Source organism: Carassius auratus, unplaced genomic scaffold, assembly GCF_003368295.1.
Source record: "Carassius auratus strain Wakin unplaced genomic scaffold, ASM336829v1 scaf_tig00033295, whole genome shotgun sequence".
Lineage (NCBI taxonomy): Eukaryota > Metazoa > Chordata > Actinopteri > Cypriniformes > Cyprinidae > Carassius > Carassius auratus.
The window spans coordinates 87501-108060 of NW_020526067.1; the positions used below are offsets into that span (position 1 = coordinate 87501).

At 37.4% G+C, this 20560-nt stretch overlaps 1 protein-coding gene across 1 annotated transcript in view; it reads left to right on the forward strand.

Annotated features, from left to right (window-relative positions):
* The window catches only part of LOC113081167 (NLR family CARD domain-containing protein 3-like), a 35782-nt gene extending 16388 nt beyond the window's left edge, over positions 1 to 19394 (forward strand). The window contains exons 8-12 of the mRNA XM_026253222.1: positions 7774 to 7947; positions 12470 to 12643; positions 18610 to 18771; positions 18999 to 19004; positions 19331 to 19394. Of these exons, the coding sequence (XP_026109007.1) occupies positions 7774 to 7947; positions 12470 to 12643; positions 18610 to 18771; positions 18999 to 19004; positions 19331 to 19394 (580 nt within the window). The remainder of the gene's footprint in view (positions 1 to 7773; positions 7948 to 12469; positions 12644 to 18609; positions 18772 to 18998; positions 19005 to 19330) is intronic.
* Positions 19395 to 20560: the final 1166 nt, after the last annotated feature.

Genomic DNA, 20560 nt, shown 5'->3' on the forward strand with positions numbered 1-20560 from the left:
ACACTGGTCAGTTTAAATACACCGTATACCGGTCCTCTCTGCTGTTATGCCAAGGACATTTTTGCTCATGTGAAGAGGATGATTTTTTTCCGTCTAGTTTACATAAAAAAAAAAAAAAAAAAAAAAAAAATATATATATATATATATATATATATATATATATTATAGTTTAACATTCAGATACATTGCGAATATGGAAACATTTGGATATGTGCAGAACGAGATGTGAGCAATAACCTCCTCAATCAAACCCGCGATCGCTCGACCTCGGATCAGCAAAAAATATCTCGGAATTTTTCGGATCAGCAAAAAAAAAAAAGACAAAAAAAAGGCCAAGACAAATAAACATACGGTTTTTCTTTTTTATTAACATTAAATTATTAAATGAAAATATATGAAATCAACTTAGTGCACATGACATAATACCTTCTTTTTAACATAATAGCCGGACTTCTCGTCTCCCAGTCTGTGATGAAGTGAGCAGTTATCGTCACATATCCACCCTTCTGAGCGCAACAGAGGATGCTCGGGATAGTTCATCCACAACTTTTTATCTTCTCCTGTTCATAAAGATATGACCTCTAACCTCTTTCCTTCATCATTATATCAGACAGGGAAGCCAAGATGCGCGGGCCGTTCAAGCTCCTCCGTTCCTCCGCTCGCCATGACCATTGTGGACTGAACATGCGCAACTTTTTTTTTTTTTTTTTTTTTTTCATAAATCAATCTGCGGGGCACGTCACGTGAGTGCCGAACCGAAGATATTGATCCGAACGGATCACGGATCAATGATGATCCGTTGCACCACTACTATAGTGTCATTTGGGCAGCTCCAGCACAGCTGTCTCTCCGAGCACGCTGCTGTCTGTGAGCAGGGCGGAGTAACGGAGCCCTCAATCATGCTGCAGTGTTTGTTAGAGCTGCCAACTTCTCCACCCCATTTGCAGAGTGAGATTCTCTGACTACCTTTATCTCCTAGGTCTGTTGTTGAATCTTCCAAAAGTTTTGGCTTGGGGTGCTTCACATGCAGTGGCAGCAGCAGCACTTTCCACCGCGCCAATAACACGGGGCTGCCCGCCGACGTGCCTGACTTTAAATCGGCGTGACTAAACACTGATATCTGCCGATATATTAAAAAATATCACGCTGCTGTCTGTGAGCAGGGCGGAGTAACGGAGCCCTCAATCACGCTGCAGTGTTTGTTAGAGCTGCCAACTTCTCCACCCCATTTGCAGAGTGAGATTCTCTGACTACCTTTATCTCCAAGGTCTGTTGTTGAATCTTCCAAAAGTTTTGGCTTGGGGTGCTTCACATGCAGTGGCAGCAGCAGCACTTTCCACCGCGCCAATAACACGGGGGTGCCCGCCGACGTGATTGACTTTAAATCGGCGTGACTAAACACTGATTTCTGCCGATATATTAAAAAATGACAAATATCGGCCCGATATATCGGCTGACCGATATATTGGTCGACCTCTACACCATACACTACGTAGCAATCCTTAATTGAAGAAATGTGGCAAAACATCTCCTGAGAGAACCTCATATTATTAAATTCAAAAGTTCTTTCTATATTTGGATCAAAATAGGCTACATTTGTGAACGCACATTTTCTGAAATGTTGCGCGTCAGGTCATGCAAGCCTGCATCTGTCAAACTGTCTGCGTCCGCGAGTCCGCTATGGACCGCTAGGTAGGCTTGATGTAAAAATCAATGTCAGCTCCCGACAGCATCAGGTGTTTTATTTATGGGGAGTATAATTGTTTATTTCAATGAATGTAATAGATTATATATCATAATAGTTAGGTTATAATATTATAAATCAGGTTGTTTTGTATTGCTGACGTAATATGTAAATTATATGCGACTTGCATTTAGACCATAGTGCGGCCCGCTGGAAAAAAAGGTTGAGAACCACCAGGTTGCTGTCCCATTTTATACAGGAATTGTTCATTTAAAAAAATCGAATTATCATAATAATTTAGATTTTTTTTTACTTAACTCCTTGAGAATTTAAAGTTAGTTTAAGAGTAGCCTATTTAAATTCAAGTTAAAAAAAGGTTTTAATTGCTTAAATTATTTTTATTAATTAATAATATGTTATGTTTATTCTTGTAAAAAATATGTTTATTCTTTAAGAAAACAAGGGAAAAAATAAGGGACAATGCGAATATTTGTTTTGCTTTACCTATTTATATAGGCTACAATTATTTAAAAAAAATATATAATAAAATAATGTCATTAAAAATACCATTGGCCTGAGTAATTTTGACCATTATAGAATTGTGACTTTAAAGATTAGTCATTTAGGTGGTAAAAATACTGTGAAATTAATAATGGCATGGATTTTAGAGCATAACAACTGAAGGTTTATGAAACATTAGCCAATAAAGCAATTCTTTTTAAACAACGGAACTTAAAGTTGTGAACTAAAATATTATTTCAAACATACAGCATGTTAATAAATAATAAATGTTTGGATTTGTACTTGAATATAATGAGCTCCTAGTTTAAGAATAGCCCTAGACTCGTCTCTCTCTCTCTCTCTCTCTCTCCTCTCTCTAACAGCATTAGCTCAATGAAATACGTCTTCCTTCCGTTAGAATGAATGTTTTCCTGCCTTGCTAAATGTTGGGCTCATGATCAATAAGTTGTATTCAGCTCAATCTGATACAGTGAACCCTCGGAGACCCGCGCGCTGTGAGGCGGGAACAGAGGATTCCGCTTGGTCTTAAAGCCTTCCGCAAACATCCACGATCACAAATAACGATGATTTTCGTAAAATAATGATAAATTATTAATTGATGATTTGTTATTATCATTATTATGGTCTTGTGAAAATAATAATATGGGCTGCGAGAAAATTATGAATACAAAGAGTAGTGCTGCTGAGTGCAGGCATGTTTCAGCCCAGTAACACACCGTTCCTCAGAGCAAAAAACAGACCAAATTCTGTTCAGCTGGAGGGGGTTGGGTTTTGGATAGTTATGCATGGCTTGTGGGGGTCGAGATAAAGGTGTGAATTGCTCTTTCATATGGACACTGTCTTATGAGGCTTTCACTTGCTGAACCGGTTTATATAGGACTGTTGTTTTGGTTATATTCACAGTGCTGGTTCTCTCCGACGAGAGAAATGCAACATTCACACATTACACAATTTGTTTTCGTTTAAAAAACATTTCAAGATTTCTGTAGATATATTTTTAATGTATGTGAGACACCACGATATTATGTTAATTAAAAAAATTATACATTCATTATCATGTAAAAATTAAAGTGATGAGATGGCGCCTCCCTGTCATTAATGCACATTAATAATTTTTGCACAAACACTTGAATATGAGCTTCGTGATTTTCACCCGCTCCAAGAGCGCTCCATCACGAGTAGCCTACAATTCATGCCAACAGCCATATAACTGCATATTCAGCAAGAATTCATGTTAAACATATTTAGCTTGATCAGAAGGTTACAATGACTGCACGAGTCGAGCGGGATGTTAAGAGTTAGTCTGTTTCTTTTACTGATTATTTTTGGGTTAAAGCATGATTTAAACAGATTCACACGCAATAGTTTTTGCAATAATGCGTTCAAACAAATGTAATCTTACAGTGCTACTACATTATCAGCATGTTATCTGATTTTGAAATCTTGAAATTCATCGATCTGTTTAGATAAAATAACTGACAAAGATGTTTTTCATCACAAACAAAATGTTCACAGCAGAAAGCAGCAATTAAAGATTTAATGCTTACAATGTTATTAGTTTGGCATGTGATATAGGGAAAAAAGTTTACACATAGCTTAAGCCACTTTGAAACTCTCCTGTTATTTTTTTAAATTATTATTATTATTTTATAGGCTATGTTATGAACATAACATTTCAAACATACTGAAATACTTTATTAACGGAGTGAAGGCGGAGTGTGTTTCTGGTATCAGTGCACGTGGAGGGGAAGTTGTTGCTGCTCACAGACTCTGCTGTGAGTGAGAGATGTTTCACCTGACGAAATGAAGACGACCGCACGAACACAAGCACAGCATATCCGCCAAAAATCAACCTGAAGCAATTATCGTTCATCGACTCGCCAAGCTTTACTTTTGTAGGTCGCATGGCAGTAAATAATTCGATATGACCATGCAGTCAATACAGATATTTAATAAAAACATTAAAACAAGCAGGGCTGTAAAATAAAACAATAAAAAAACGCACGCCAGGTCTACACCGCACACAAGTGGAACGATCCAACAAAAGACAGCAGAACCCAGTGATGGATACACTGGACACAATCCCCATCAGTGAACTGATGCTCGTTCTGTTTATGATGAAATGTTCTGACACTGTGTTCAGATGATTTGACACTATAGTGTGATGTCATCAAGTTTAAACACACTTTTCGCTGTGGGGCACAGATGACAACTTCCTCGTCCAGTGTAGACACACACAAAGTTTCTGCTCTATTTACAAACAAGTTCTAAAAAAAAAAAAAATTTTAAACCAGTGGCATAACGAGATGGAAATATAAACTAGAAAATATATTAACAGGTCCTCCGTCCATGACACTGACTCATGTAGTGTATTTTTGTCTGCCATGCATCTGAGGAATCACGCAGTCTCGGGGTTTTGTTTCCAGAAGATAGACTTTATTTCAGAGAGGAACAAAGCCGAGATCCTCTGTGAGAAGATCTCCCGAATGCTAGGTAGCATCTCATTATATACCCTATACAGGGCGTTTCCAAAACTTTTCCTTATGCTTGCAATTTTGATACCTCCCTAGGGAGAAGCTATGGTAAAGAAAAGAGGCCCATTGCATGTTTTTCCAGATGTTTCCTGAGACTTGCTATGGTAAAGAAAAGAGTTTCCTATCTGTGGTGGTCAGGATGTTTTTTGCAGACATAGGCACATTCCTTTCACACAAAGGCTATATGATTATAATGGAATAAGACACATATGCATATATGTGACTAGATTCATCCTGATCACACTTAATTGAGCAAAATCCCACCAATAAAAATCTTCCACACTCACTGCTGAGCTACCAGTTTTAATCTGAACAGCTCTTAAAGCTGAGTGGATGGTTAGATGCATGATGGGCTAGTATTAAAAAATAAATAAATAAAGGTCTTTCCATCATTTAGGTATAACAGTACTGTTTTTTTTAAATCATCTTGTTGCAGTTATAAATTTGACTGCTAAATGAATGATAAATAACTATATTAAAACTTGTTTTGTAAAATTTCTTTGTCATTTGAATATTGATTTAAAAATCGGTTTAAATCATAAATCAGATTTTTTTTTTCTTAAAAAAATAAAAAACTGGGATTTTTTTTTTTTTAGGCCATATGATATTACCCTACTTTTAAAAGCAAGTAAAGAAGGTTCCCTTTAAAATCACTTAAGTTGTCAATTACTAAAGCTTTTTTTTTTAACATCGTGTGAATGCATGGGCATAGGTTTGGTCTCAGCTGTTGGCAATACAGAATATCACAATACAGAAGTGAATCTACTTCATCTCATTATATTGTATCCTGACCCTGATATACCATCCTGTATACTGTCCCTAAAGAGCTAGTATAACTGTATAATCTAAAAAATGCACTCTCAAAAAATAAAAAATAAAAACCTGAGATTGTGTAACGCTGAACAACCAAAAGTTTTATTAACATAAATTATGTACATTAGTATTTACACTAACAAAAGATACTCTGTCACAAGGAAACAAATCTACATAAATATGATAACCTTTTTCTATTATAAACACTATTTACCCTCCAGTACACTCACGTTTACGTTGACTGCAAGATTCTAAGTTAAGGTACAGGCTAAATGACATTCAGTTACTTGCTAACGTAGCATTCTATCATCCTGGGTAACACATACTATCACCAGTTAATACTATATTCCACAGTAGAATCTGCATTTGAAAGCCTGGTCAGTCACTACTGCTAGTTTATTTGTGTGGCTAGCTAGTTATTTTGCCTACTTACACTCTGACTCTGCTTTATGAAAAAGCTTCTTATGTCCCCTTTCTTCTTCTTGGGTGGCATCTACAAAGTACAGTAAGGGGCAAATTAAACGGAATATTAAAATGTTTTTACCCTGGCCTTTGTATGTGGCAGAGAGACAGCACTGATAACTTACCGTCGGCGTCATCAACATGCTTACACGCGCGCACACACACACACACACACACACACTCGCTGCTAGTGCAAGCACAAAAGTAATCCCGGCCCGCGCGTGTAGCCTGTCAGATACCCCGCCGCCGATCAAATTACAGCGTTTCTTGTACTATCGTCGTCCTAGCCATTAGAATTGATCCAAATAACAGTTCAAAGGAGCTTGCTAATAATGGTGGGGACAAATTAGTCATCTCAAAATATTGATAGGGACTAGTACCTACCGTCCCCCCTAAACCTACGCCCATGTGTGAATGTTGTTGATTATAATGAGAAAACTTGAGTTTAATCGTGAGGATGTTTTATTAATTCTTTAGAGTTTCAAAGATTTAATCGTGCCAGTTTAATTTGATTCGTCTATTGTTTTAGGCAAATTAGGCCTAAATAATGGGAACAAAATTATACAGTGCTTCACATTTAAACATGCAACAATTTCTTAATCAGTTTACAGACAAATGTCTTTTTCCCAATAAGTTATGTCAAAATAAAGGACAGGTAACGAATAACAAAAATGCATGTTTTATTAAAGGAAAAAATATATTTATATTTAAATATAAATTAAAATATAGGCATGATATATTAAAATATTGACATTTTGCATATTAATCCATGTAGCCTACCCCCCCCCTAAAATAGGCTACCACTTTTAATGCTCCGATGCAAAGTAAACCACAATTTCTTTTGAACAATATAATGCATAATTAATATAATATAAATAATACTGCACACCGTTTAAATGTGTCAAATCTAAAATATGGTTTAATACCATGTAGCTTAGAAAATATAAGCACAGACTCAGGCACAGACTTGACATTTATCCTGCTTGAATTCGAACTTCATAAATACCAAACTTTCATCTGTGAATATTAAATATATTAAATATTTAAACTATAGCGTTTTTCTTTCATTTTACGTGACTGAAGCAGTCAAATGTAACACATCAGTGATGCAAAACTGACGTCTATTTGCGAAAATGTGCTTCGATGCACTTGTTTTATAACTTGTGGTTAAAGCGCCACTCAGCGGTCCAAGGCTGCAAATGCAATTTATACCGTCGCCGCCGCGGTACGTGCTACGGTAAAAGAGGCGTTTTCGATGTCTACTTAGTGTACATGCATGCATTTCACATATTATTATAGCCCAGTTTGTGCTGATTACAGTGAGATTAGACTTTACCCATTTAGATATTTAAAAGAAACTGAAAAAAGCACAAATGTCAGGGCATGACAAAACTTATCCAGGCCCCAAAAATACCGTTAGACTCCAGAGGGTTAAAATCAGTGAACTGTTATAGATGCAATTTTGAGTTTATCCTGGATCTTCAGAAAAGTTTGTATTTCTAAAGTACTGCAGTCTCTGAGGGGTTGAGTAATGTTGATTGCAACTGTAGGTTATAACTGTGGAAAATTAAAACTGCAAAAATTAAAAATAGCATTTGTTGTATGTTTGAGTTCACCAGTATATAACTTTACCAGCTTTACTGTGAAGTCCATTCAGGGTCAAAAATCCTGTAGTGCATCTTTTTATTTTCTTCATTCTAGAACATATACTTCTGTGACAATATGTGTTATAATGAAGAATAAAAAAAATTCTAATAGACTTTCAGACTGCAGTATCAGTGAAGAAGGTTATAAAGCTCTGTCTTCAGCTCTGAGATCAAACCCTTCACACCTGATAGAGCTGGATCTCACAGGAAATGATCCTGGAGAATCAGGAGTGAAGCAGCTCAGTGATTTACTACAGGATCCAAACTGTCAAATCAAGACTCTGAGGTGAGACCTGATGAAATAAAGGATTTTTTTTTTTTTTTTTGATGTAAGTCTGCACAGTTTAGTTGTGTTAAAAGTTGCAGGTTAATCAGACATTTTGTGTCACTAGATGTGCTGGTGTTCAGTAGTTTGGTGCCTCAATTAACACTTATGATTGTGTTATTATGGACATTTCTCAAAAAAAACATATTCAGTGTGATTTATTATCCTGATTGTTTAAATGTTACTGAATGCACTGTACATGGATTTCCATCAAGCTCAGATTCACAACACTGTAGATCACTGATCTAGAATAGAGAACTGGATTGATCATGATGTCATGAATGTGAAGCCACCGCACCGCCATGTTGGTAATCCCTAGTGTGTGTAAACGTTCTGTTGAATTAATAGGAAATTGTATGATTTTAAGGAGAAAACATCACATAACAAGGCAGCGTTTTTAAATCTGAAGTATCTCTGTACATTGTTACAATGCAATCACTCAAGGGAATTTCAGTAGCAAACATCATGAACATTATAAACCTCAGACGGACATGACCTCAACATATAACAAATCACAGTGCTCATTCTGGAATCTGAAGAAAGATTTATTCTTCGTATATACATATACCTTTATTCGCCTTAAACAGTTATTCATTGTTAATATAATTTTGTTATAGTGTTTTTATTCGCATAGGTGTTAACTGCAAATGTTTCAACAATGATTGTTAACAGTATTCATTTTGAAGCAGGTAATGATTTAAATGGTGGTTAAATTATTATTAATTTAGCATACAACATTTTACATGGAAACAGTAGCTAATGCTAGTAAACTTATGGGTGATCTTGGACAGTCTGAAATAGATGTTGCTCAATCAGGACATTAAAAATATACACATCATAATTTATTCAGAGAAATAACTGAATACAGACATTAAGTCAAGTCACCTTTATTTATATAGCGCATTAAACAAAATGCATTGCGTCAAAGCAACTGAACAACATTAATTAGGAAAACTGCAAAAAAAAAAGAAAAAAAAAAACTTACAGACATTAAGCTTTATTTCAAGATGGTTAATTAAGCTTTTCATTTTGGTATGTAGCAATTTTAAAGGGGTCATATAATGCCCATTTTCCACAAGTTGATATGATAATCAGAGGTTCTTCAGGACTGCTTCAACACAACTGACTGGGACATGTTTAAACAGGCTGCCACATGCAATAACACCACTGACCTCAAGGAGTACTCAGAGACTGTCACTGCCTACATCAACAAGTGTATTGATGATGTAACGGTCACAAAAACCATCACTGTCCGGGCCAACCAGAAGCCATGGATGACAGGGGAGGTCTACTGACTCCTGAAGACACGGAACGCTGCCTTCAAAGCTGGAGATGAGGAGGCCAACCTGTCTCGTGGCATCAGAGATTCTAAGAGACAGCACTCCAGGAGGATAGCTCATCAATTCAGCGACAGCATAGACACTAGGAACCTGTGGCAGGGGATACAGACCATTACGGACTACAAGCCCCCACCACGGACCTGTGACAACAACATCTCTCTGCTGAACGAGCTGAACACCTTCTTCGCTCGCTTTGAGCAACAAAACAGCACCACTGCACAGAAGACTCCACCTCCTCCCGGCGACCAGGTGATGACAGTGACCCCAGACAGCGTGAGGAGATCATTCAGCAGGATCAATGCACGCAAAGCTCCGGGTCCTGACAACATCCCTGGGCGTGTACTGAAAGACTGTGCAGCAGAACTCACTGATGTCTTCAGAGACATTTTCAACATCTCACTGGGTCAGGCTGTTGTTCCCACATGTTTCAAAACTTCCACTATCATTCCAGTTCCGAAGAAACCATCTCCATCCTGCTTCAATGACTACCGTCCTGTTGCACTTACCCCCATCCTCATGAAGTGCTTTGAACGGCTAGCCATGCACCACATCAAGTCTGCCCCCCCCCTCCCCCCCCTGGACCCCTTCCAGTTTGCATATCGGTCCAACCGCTCGACCGATGATGCCATCGCCACTGCCGTCCACTCAGCACTCACCCATCTGGACAAAAAGGACTCATATGTCAGAATGCTGTTCATAGACTTCAGTTCAGTATTCAACACAATCATCCCTCAACAGCTCATCTACAAACTGATTCAGCTGGGGCTCAACACTTCGCTGTGCAACTGGCTGTTGGACTTTCTGACTGGAAGACTTCAGGCAGTACAGGTCGCAAGCCACACATCCAGCACCATCACACTGAACACTGGGGCCACCCAAGGATGTGTGCTGAGCCCCCTCCTCTTCACTCTGCTGACCCATGACTGCACACCATCACAAAACTCCAACCTCTTTATTAAGTTTGCAGATGACACGACTGTGGTGGGTCCCATTAGCAACAAAGATGAGACTAACTACAGGAGTGAGGTGAGCCGCCTGGCCAAGTGGTGCAGTGACAACAATCTGTCTCTGAACGTAGAGAAGACAAAGGAGATCGTTGTAGACTTCAGGAGAGCACACACTCAGCACGTTCCACTGACCATCAACGGTGTGACTGTGGAGAGAGTGAGCAGCACCAAGTTCCTGGGTGTGCTTATCACAGAGGATCTCTCCTGGACTGAAAACACCGCAGCACTGGCCAAGAAATCACAACAGCGTCTCTACTTCTTCCGCAAACTGAGGAGAGCCAGAGCCCCATCCCCCATCATGTACACCTTCTACAGAGGCACCATTGAGAGCATTCTGTCTAGCTGCATCACTGTGTGGTATGGCGCCTGCAAACATACAGCGCCCCCCCCCCCCCCCCCCCCACACACACACACACAAATTATATAATGGCATGCACTAGTCACTTGTGCAGCATTGGTCTGCTCACTATCTCATTCGGCATGGAACTGACATCATTCCACTACCTCATCAGTCAGTTAAATAAAATAACTGCTCTTGGTCACTTGTCACTTTAATCAGACTTAAGATATTTTTAATAAGTTTTTTTTGCACTAAAAAATCTTTTAACTGCACTGTTGTTCACTTCATTGATTTGCACTATATCTGTCATTTGCCTTGCGCTGCTTTATTTAACTTTATTTTTAATTTTATTATGTCTTTTATCATTCCCTTATTGTATAGTTGTCTCTACATTTTATATTTGATCTAGTTATTTTTTAGGCTTTAATGTTAATGTTATCTGTATGCACCGGGGTCTGAGAGTAACACAATTTAGATTCTCTGTATGTATGTACTGTACATGTGGAAATTGACAATAAAGCAGACTTGAACTTGATTCTTTAGAGCCTTAATAAAATGTCTGTAACATAGTTTGTTTAAAATTTCTCAATTTTAGTGTAAAAACACATTTTGGTCCCACTTTATATTAGGTGGCCTTAACTACTATGTACTTGTATAAAAAAAATAAGTACAATGTACTTATTGTGTTCATATTGTATTGTAAAACACTTTTGCTGCTTTTGAGGTGGGATAGGGGTAAGGTTAGGGAGAGGGTTGGAGGTATGGGTAAGTTTAAGGGTGGGTTAAGGTGTAAAGTATGGGTCAACAGTGTAATCATAAATGTAATTACAGAAAATAAATACAGATGTAATTACATGTAGTTTTTTTTTTTTAAATATAAGTACAATGTAAAAACATGTATGTGCAGAATAAGTACATTGTACTAGATTATTAATTAAAATGTAAGTACATAGTAGGTAAGGCCACTTAATATAAAGTGGGTCCCACATTTTTTACCCTGTCAAAAACAGCTCTTTTCAAAACAGGCTGGTTTGTGGGATTCTCCTTTAATGCTAATGAGCTCTGCTGACTCTGCCCCTTTCTTATGATCTGCTCTCTGAGAGACTGTTTGCATTAGCCACATTCATAGTGAAACTTGTTAATTAGCACATTATTAGGAAAGGCGATTTTCAATGATTCATTTAAATACATTATACTCACTGCTGGAGGCTGGATCATGAAGGATTTGTGCGAACATAAACGCAATTAGATCAAGAGCGCATTTCTTTCATTTCTCCAACCATAAGTTAATCCTCTGCGATTTCAGTCGCTCAGATGTTGGGAGTAAACGACTATGTTCATTATAACATCCAACAACAAATCACCTCAATCACTTAGGAATCATGCTCATCTGCATCTCAGGCTGATGAAGGCTCACTCAGGGCGGGTCTGAGTTAAGACACAAGTCCAGTCAGTGCTGAAATGCTGCTGTCAATCAAACAATCATGGGAGGGGCCTCTGACCGTGTGACGTCTCACAGTCAGAGTGCTCGATTTGAGAAAGGGGAAAACATTTAAAGAGATTACAGAAAAACCACTTGGTGGATTTTTATCATTATAGGGTGGTTGTGTACACACACTGGCAACACATTTCAGTTCAAACAACTTGTAAGAGTGCCTGTAGCATTATATGACCCCATTTTATGTGACTTTTGTAATGCGATTGCCATCATCATCATCACTAGTATTTGTCAACTGTCATTTAAAACATACTGGTAAATATTCAGATTAAAACTGAAGTGTTTTGTCTTTATGCAGTCTGAAGAAGAACTGTATCACAGAAGGAGGTTGTCATGTTCTGGCTGCAGCTCTAAATTCAAACCCTTCAAATCTGACAGAGCTGGATCTGAGTGAGAATAAACTAGGAAACCCAGGAATGAAGATCATCTTGACTCTGTATGAAAATGTACAGTGTAGACTGGAAAAGCTGAAGTAAGTATTTTAAAAGTGTATCCCATTAATTACCCAGACTCTAGTGACCAACCACAGTTTAATACATTTGGAAATATTCATTTTGGACTGAGCTATATTTGGAAATAAAAACTAAATAAATGCTGTTTTATAAGTTATGGAGAATTGTTTTATTTGTCCAAACAGTCGTAAAACTGATAGCATTCAATAATTCAGAATCAGATTTAATATGAAATATATTTTAATCTAAGATGTGTTTTTAGTAATCTGGTTTATTTCTGATATTTTTGTTCTGGCTAGTAGAAGTTCTGAATGACGCTTAAATCCAAAAAATAAATAAAAAATGCCTGTGAGTTATTTTGAGCTTATAACGTGAATATGAAAGCTATACTTAGTTTAACGTTCATGTAATTTCCAACATTTTTGGGCAGATTTTACCAGATTTGTACAACAAAGTGTTTATAAACCTGTTGTGAACTAAACACAGAAACTTAAAGGTCACTGTTGAAACGATTCTTTCAAAACTGCTGATTCATGTAGAGTCGACGCAAGTTGACTGTGAATGGATCACCGAATAATTGGCTCACTTGATTCTTTCAAAAAGGGATTAATTCATGAAAGAAACACATGCTCTGAGACACACGGCAGATCTGCTCCAGCTTTGTTTGGAAGTATTTTATTTTTGCTAAACAGTAAAATTCAAGTCACTAATGTAAAACAAAGATGGCGACTAGGGGCATGCACAGTTTGGCAGGAGCTATGCGCTTTCTTCTAAAACCCCCAGACTATCTAATGCAGCCATCTGGATGCCTTTTACAGAGTTGGATAACAATTTTGTATATTTTAACACTATTAATTGTGTCTGTCAAGCATTGTTGTCTGCAAGAGAATCAAAACTGCGTGTACACACAAACCAACAAGAGCTATCACCTTCTATATTCCAAATTCCTCAATAATGTTCCTCCTAAAACTTCATCTAAGGCGTGTGAGAGATCTCCATCAAACAACATTAATGTGATTTCTACTCAATTGGTGATTGTACTACTTTTGGCTGGAGACATCAAAGTTAATCCAGGCCCAACACCAGTGGTCAACACCATTTGCGCTACAGAAGAAACCACAGTGCCAACAAATAGTGGCCCTCAATACACTACCATCTGGTCACTGTCAAATCGCCTGTTTGACCCACCTCTGGGCGCTGTGGGCCCTGTGGAGTTCCCGCGTCTTGAGTTGTTTGGTGGTGGTTGCCCTGACGGCGCATCTTCCTGGTTCGGCGCGGACGTGTCGTTGGCTGGTGGTGTGGCGTGCGAGGGCGTGGGCGGCCTTGGAGGGGCTGTTTCGCCGTGTGTGGGGCGCGGTGCTGGCTTTGCTGGGCTGGGGCTCTCCATGGGCTCGGCGGAGATCGTGCCAGTGGCGGCGGGCTCGCCGGGGAGGCTGCGCTGCAGGAGGGACGCGGCGGTGGTGTGCACTGGTGAGCGTGTGACTGCGCTAATACAAACAACTGTTGCTGACTTTTGCAATGTTAATCAACAGACTCCTCCAAGAAAACACAGGAATCCAGTCTTCAAAAGGCACAGAACCAACAAAATATTTCGCACATTAAATCAGGCAAGGGCAGTTTGGGATCCGTTATCAAAAATAAAGGGACTATTTGGCAAACACTTAAATATACGCAGTATGAAACCAAAATGTGAACAACTGGAACATCTGTTGTGCAGTTCCAATATTGACTTTTTAGGACTTTCAGAGACGTGGTTAACCCATTCTTCCCCTGAGGCTGTTGTAAATATGCCTGGGTATAATGTATTTAGAAAGGACAGAAATAATGGGAGGGGTGGGGGAGTAATAATGTATGTTAGAAATACTTTAAAGTGCACAATGATTGAGTGGCCAAGTGAAATTGTTTTGGAATGTGTAGGTGTTGACATATCACTTTCTGCAACAATGTCTTTTGTTATAGTGTTTATATATAGAAAGCCTACTGCAAAAAATGATTTTTATGAACAACTTAAACTCCTCCTTAAACACTGTGATAAAAACAAGGAAATTATTTTAATGGGTGATTTTAATATTAATTGGAATATAAAGAGGGAACGAACGACTCTTAAACAAATTACTGACTATTTTAATTTAACACAAATGATAAAAACACCAACCAGAATAACAAACCATTCGGAAACTCTGAACTCTGAATAATATATATATGAATATATATGAATATATGTATAATATATCAAGTACCTTGAATACCTTGAGTACCTATGAATATATATATATGAATATATGAATAATATATCAAGTACCTTGGTGTAAACATCTCTGAGGACCTGACTTGGACTACTCACATTCAAACACAGGTTAATAAAGCCAGGCAAAGACTGTACCATCTGCGACAGCTGAGGAAATTCAGGGTCTCACCAGCAATCCTGAAAACTTTCTATTCTGGGGCTATAGAAAGTGTATTGACTCAGTGTATCTCAGTGTGGTATGGGAACAGCTCCAGTCAAGACTGCAAAGCCCTGCAGAGAGTTGTGCGCTTAGCTGAGCGCATTTCAGGGTCTGCTCTCCCCTCTCTGCAGGACATCTACCTCAAACGCTGCAGAAGTAGAGCTGCAAAAATCATCAAAGACTCCATCCACCCCAGTAATCATATTTTCACTTTGCTGCCATCTGGTAAGCGCTACCGTAGCCTGATGGCAAAAACCGAGAGACTCAGGAGGAGCTTCTTCCCCCAGGCCATCAGGCTCTTAAACTCTAAACCAGCTTCTTAACATCCTCATGCCTCCACTTAATGTTCACTTTATCTTTTTACTATATTCACTACCTCACATAGACACACTGACAGTGTCGCCCTGTTTTGCACATTTGCTTCTTGTACATTCCTGGGAATCTTAATATTTAAGACTACAGTAAAATGCATATATGCACATTGTACATCCCTGTACATCTTAATATTTAAGACTACAGTTTACATTCATGCACATTATTTTGCGTTCTATATTTAATTCTACAATATACATTTTTTATATTTTATTCTTATATTTTTATTGTTTACTTTTATTTCATTCTTACATAGCTTTATTTATGTATATTTTCATCTGTGTTGTTTTCTTTAATAATTGCACTGTCCATGGAGCGGACCTGACTCACATTTCACTGCTGGTTATATATGCTATATATAATTTTGTATGTGACGAATAAAAATCTTGAATCTTGAATCTTGAATATATCTGTTATTCACAAACCACGCTGAGAGGATTAGTAAAACATACAATCTCATTACAGGGCTTTCTGATCATAATATTGTATTTTTCTCCCGAAAATTAAGTAAAAAGCGATTTCATTCATCTACATTTAATAACCATTACAATTTTATTCCAAAACATCTACATCAAAATCTTGATATTACTCTAAATGAAGTAAATTGGTCTGGATTATTTTCTGATAAAGATATTGAAACCAACTCTCAGATATTTAACGCTAAAATTACAGATGTTATGGAGCCTTTTATTAAAAGAGGAAAAGGTAAAAAAGGTGGAAATCATCTACCCTGGTTGAATAATCACTGCAAAATACTTATGAAAGAAAGAGACATCTTACTCAAAGTGTTTTTAAAATCTGGTCTTACCATTGATAGGCAAAGATTTACTTCCATGAGAAATAAAACAACTCATACCTTACGTAAAGCCAAGGCAAATTTTTTCTTGGATGTCATTACAAGTGCAAATGGAAATGGCAAAATAATATGGCAAAATATCAATAAACTAACTGGAAAGCGAAATAAAATGGACAATGATAGATTGGAAATAAAAGTTAACAACGAGCTGCTATATAATCCAAAAGAATTAGTAACTGAATTCAATAATTTCTCTATTAATTCTGTCAATGAAATAACACAAATGTTTAGTTCCTCAGAGATAGTTTGTAAGCCTATTAATCCTGGACAGCCGGTCTTCAGGTTAGAGCAAATAACTGATCTTGAAGTGGCTAACATTATTAAGTCCATGAAACCATCAAAGGCCAAAGATGCATTTGGCCTTGATACATATTTTTTTTAAATACACAAAGACGTGCTGGTATGCCCGCTAACACATCTGATAAATCTATCAATTAAAATGGCAGTTGTTCCATCAGGATGGAAGGTGGCTATAGTCTCACCAGTTTTTAAATCAGGAGACAAAACAAACATTTCAAATTATCGCCCCATCAGCATCCTCCCTGTTGTATCTAAGGTTGCAGAAAAGTGGATCGCCAAGCTGCTGAATAAACATCTCAGTAATGGCCATTCTCTCCTGCACCCCATGCAATTTGGGTTTCGCCAGTACCACTCCACAGAGACTGCAAACTGTGTCTTCGTAGAAACAGTGAAATCCTTGCTTGATAAAACCACATGTGTTGGTGCAGTCTTTTTGGATTTAAAGAAGGCGTTCGATACAGTAGATCATCGAGCCCTTCTGTCTAAACTGACTTCAACTTTGCAGAAGATGCGCTAGTTTGGTTTCAATCTTACTTGTCCAACAGAAGACAAGCTGTGAGTGTTAGTGGCACTATGTCGTCTTACCTTGAATGTTCAGCAGGAGTCCCACAAGGATCTATTTTGGGACCAGTACTGTTCTCTCTATATATAAATGATATGCCAAACATTTGTCAAAAAGTCCATTTCCAAATGTATGCTGATGATGCAGTTATTTTTACACCTGCTAAAAGCACACAGGAAGCATCATCGATTCTTACATCAGCACTGGAGAATATTCAGCATTGGCTGCTTAAATCCTGCCTATTATTGAACAAAAAGAAAACTGTTACCATGATTTTCTCAAAAAAAATCATAAAACTGGAGCGGTCCAATGTGTTCCTGGGGGGAGTGGAACTTGACACTGTTGAAGAGTTCAAGTACCTCGGGGTCACACTGGACCCAACACTTTCATTCAAAAAACACATTAAACTTACGGCAAACAGAATCAAATTCAATTTACATAACTTTAAACAAATCAGACCATCAATGACAATTACTTCTGCTAAAATGTTCCTACATTCAATGATATTCTCACATATAGATTATTGCATCACAACCTGGTCACTCACTGGAAATATAATTTTAAAACCCATAGAAATGTTATTCAAAATATCTATAAAAGTACTTGATCAAAAGCCTCTGTCATTCCATCAGTGTAATATTTTGGGAAAATACAATATGCTCAACTTTGAAAATTTTATTAATTTTAAAAATAGCTGTTTAATTTATAAAGTTTTTCACGGATTGGCCCCACCTTCTCTTTCTACATATATCAAACCTAGGTCTGATAGAGGTTTTTGCACCAGAGCCTCATTTAGAGGAGATATAGAGATCCCGCACAGAAAAACTACCTTTGGACAAACTGTTCTGTCTATCAGAGGAGGTCATTTTTGGAATAGCCTCCCAACAAATATTAGAGAATGTCCTACTTACTGCACATTTAAAATGCACCTTAAACAGTTTCTTAAAAGTTCCCAGATATGTCCTCATTTTGACTAATTTTATTGATGTAATCTGCCTGAATGTGTGCTAATGTGTTTCTTGCTTGATACTGTATATTGTCTGTTCTTTTATGTTGTATTATTTGTATGTTGTTGTTTTCCTGCCTCGGGACTACAGGTGAAAATTAGCATTTATGCTATAACCTGGCTCATTTACAGTCTGTACAGAAATGTTAGATTGTTTATTAATGTGCATTGTCCCGAACAAATAAATAAATAAATACGTTTTCCACAAAAATAAAAGCCTGAGTACTTCATTCTAAAATAAAGAAAATAAAACATAGCATTGTAATTATGGTTTAGGATTAAGTACTGTACTTTAAAATGCAAAAATTAATAATCAAATTCAAGAATAATTTTATAGTGTGATTATCATTTAAATCTCATATTGGCAGATAAAAGTAGTGGCTAAAGCTGTTATTTGTGTAACTGTACATATATCTTAATTAGTTGTGTTCTCTCTTCTACAGGTTAAACTGCATCAGTATTACAGATGAAGGTTGTGCTGCTCTGGCATCAGCATTTAATTCAAACCTCAGAGAGCTGGATCTGAGCAGGAATCAAATAGGAGACTCTGGAGTGTCAGAAATCTGCAGTCTGCTGAGAAATTCACAGACACTACAGATACTAAGGTCTGAATTTGGTTAATCTAAACATGAATCAATGTTAAGCTCCAGCTGGTCTGTAAACTGGTGCTGTGTCACAAGGAATGGATCAATAATGTGAAATTGGTGTGTTGGTCTAGATATATTTATAAAATATTGACAAACAGATTGATTTTTGGAGATGATGAATGTTAGTATCCTAATAGTGTAATAAATGTTTTTGTAATTTATTTATTTATTTAATCTTTCTGAAGACTTTCAGACTGCAATATCACTGAAGAAGGTTATAATGCAGTTGCAATCAAAAATGTCAACCCCTGTGACCTGCAAGACAAGTATTAGAGAAAGTTTGTTAATAAACTTCTGAGTGATTCTGAGAACAGAACATTGAGTCATGATGAAATTCTAATTGGAGACTGAACAGGCAACTGATCTACATTCTATGATTGATCCCTGGAGCAAGCAGAAGTAGATTTGGATGTGTACTTTGTGATGACTGTCCTGCAGGAAAGTCCATTGATCATCAGCTTCAGTCTTTGCACCAAAGGCATCACAATTCTTGTCAAAATGGCCTGATACTTTAAAGAATCCATGGTGTCCTTCATACGGTCATGGTTTCCACTTCCTGCTACAGTAAAGCAACCCCATAACCCATCGTTTCATCACAACTTCTCTATACAGCTGGGTTCGTCAACCATAACTCTTTCCAGGACAGCCAGAAACCTAGGAGGATTACACCCTTCTTGTCAGAGCAAGCCACCCAACTTCTTGTCCAAGCTCTTGTTCTCTCCAGGCTTTGGATAAAAGATAAAAGCGTCTGCTGAATGATTCAATGTAAATGGAGATGGTGTTCTTCTGCTTATGAGCTTTGTCTTTTTTTTGCACCAGACATACTGCTGATCCATGGGTCCAAAAAGTTCCAGTTTGGTCACATCACTCCATAATAGGGATGGGCATTTTGGGAAATTTCTCATTTCGATCATCGATAGGTTTCAAAAACGATTAATCAATTAATCGTGGGTGGGGCTTATGCGGGGGGGGGGGGGGGGGGGGGCGAGGCATGGCCATAATGTATTTAATGAAAAAAAAATCTGAAGATTGTTATGAAAATGAAAAAAAAAATAAAAATAAAAATATCTGACATGAAAATCTGTCTATGAAAACATGAACACATGATTAGGACAGGTTAGATTATGATTATGATGAAGCAATGTTATTAATAAAGGAGCAAGAAATATCTGCATGAGGTGAAGAGTATACCAATAAACGGAAGCTAATTCTATGACACATGATCCTATCATAAATCAGATAACTGAGATACAGACGTAACATTACAACTTGTATCAGCACAATAGAATGCTGAGAGAGAGAGAGAGAGAGAGAGAGAGAGAGAGAGCGTGAGCTACCTCTGATGCATTTTAATGACAGCACGCTGAAAGATGGGCAAGGACAGATTTTACTATAGAATCTTATAAAGTTGTCATTATAAATGTATGGCAGATTTGTGCTATATTTTCATCTACGTTATTAAGTGTAATAGTTGTAATTAAGTTTTATTTTCCATAAACCACCTGCGCGTTTTCGAAGACATATGAATCGCTGATATACAGCGATTTCAGCATAATTGTTCATGTTAATTAATCAGACACTAGCTCTTGCAACTTTTATCTGAAAAAAATTCGCCGATGCAGATGTGAACTTGACCGAAAGTGTAACTCGGATTGCGCTTTACAAAAACGAAAGTACAATAAATTCACACTATCGTTATTTTTTTATGTATTCTAATATTTTGTATTCAATTTGCACATTCTGATCA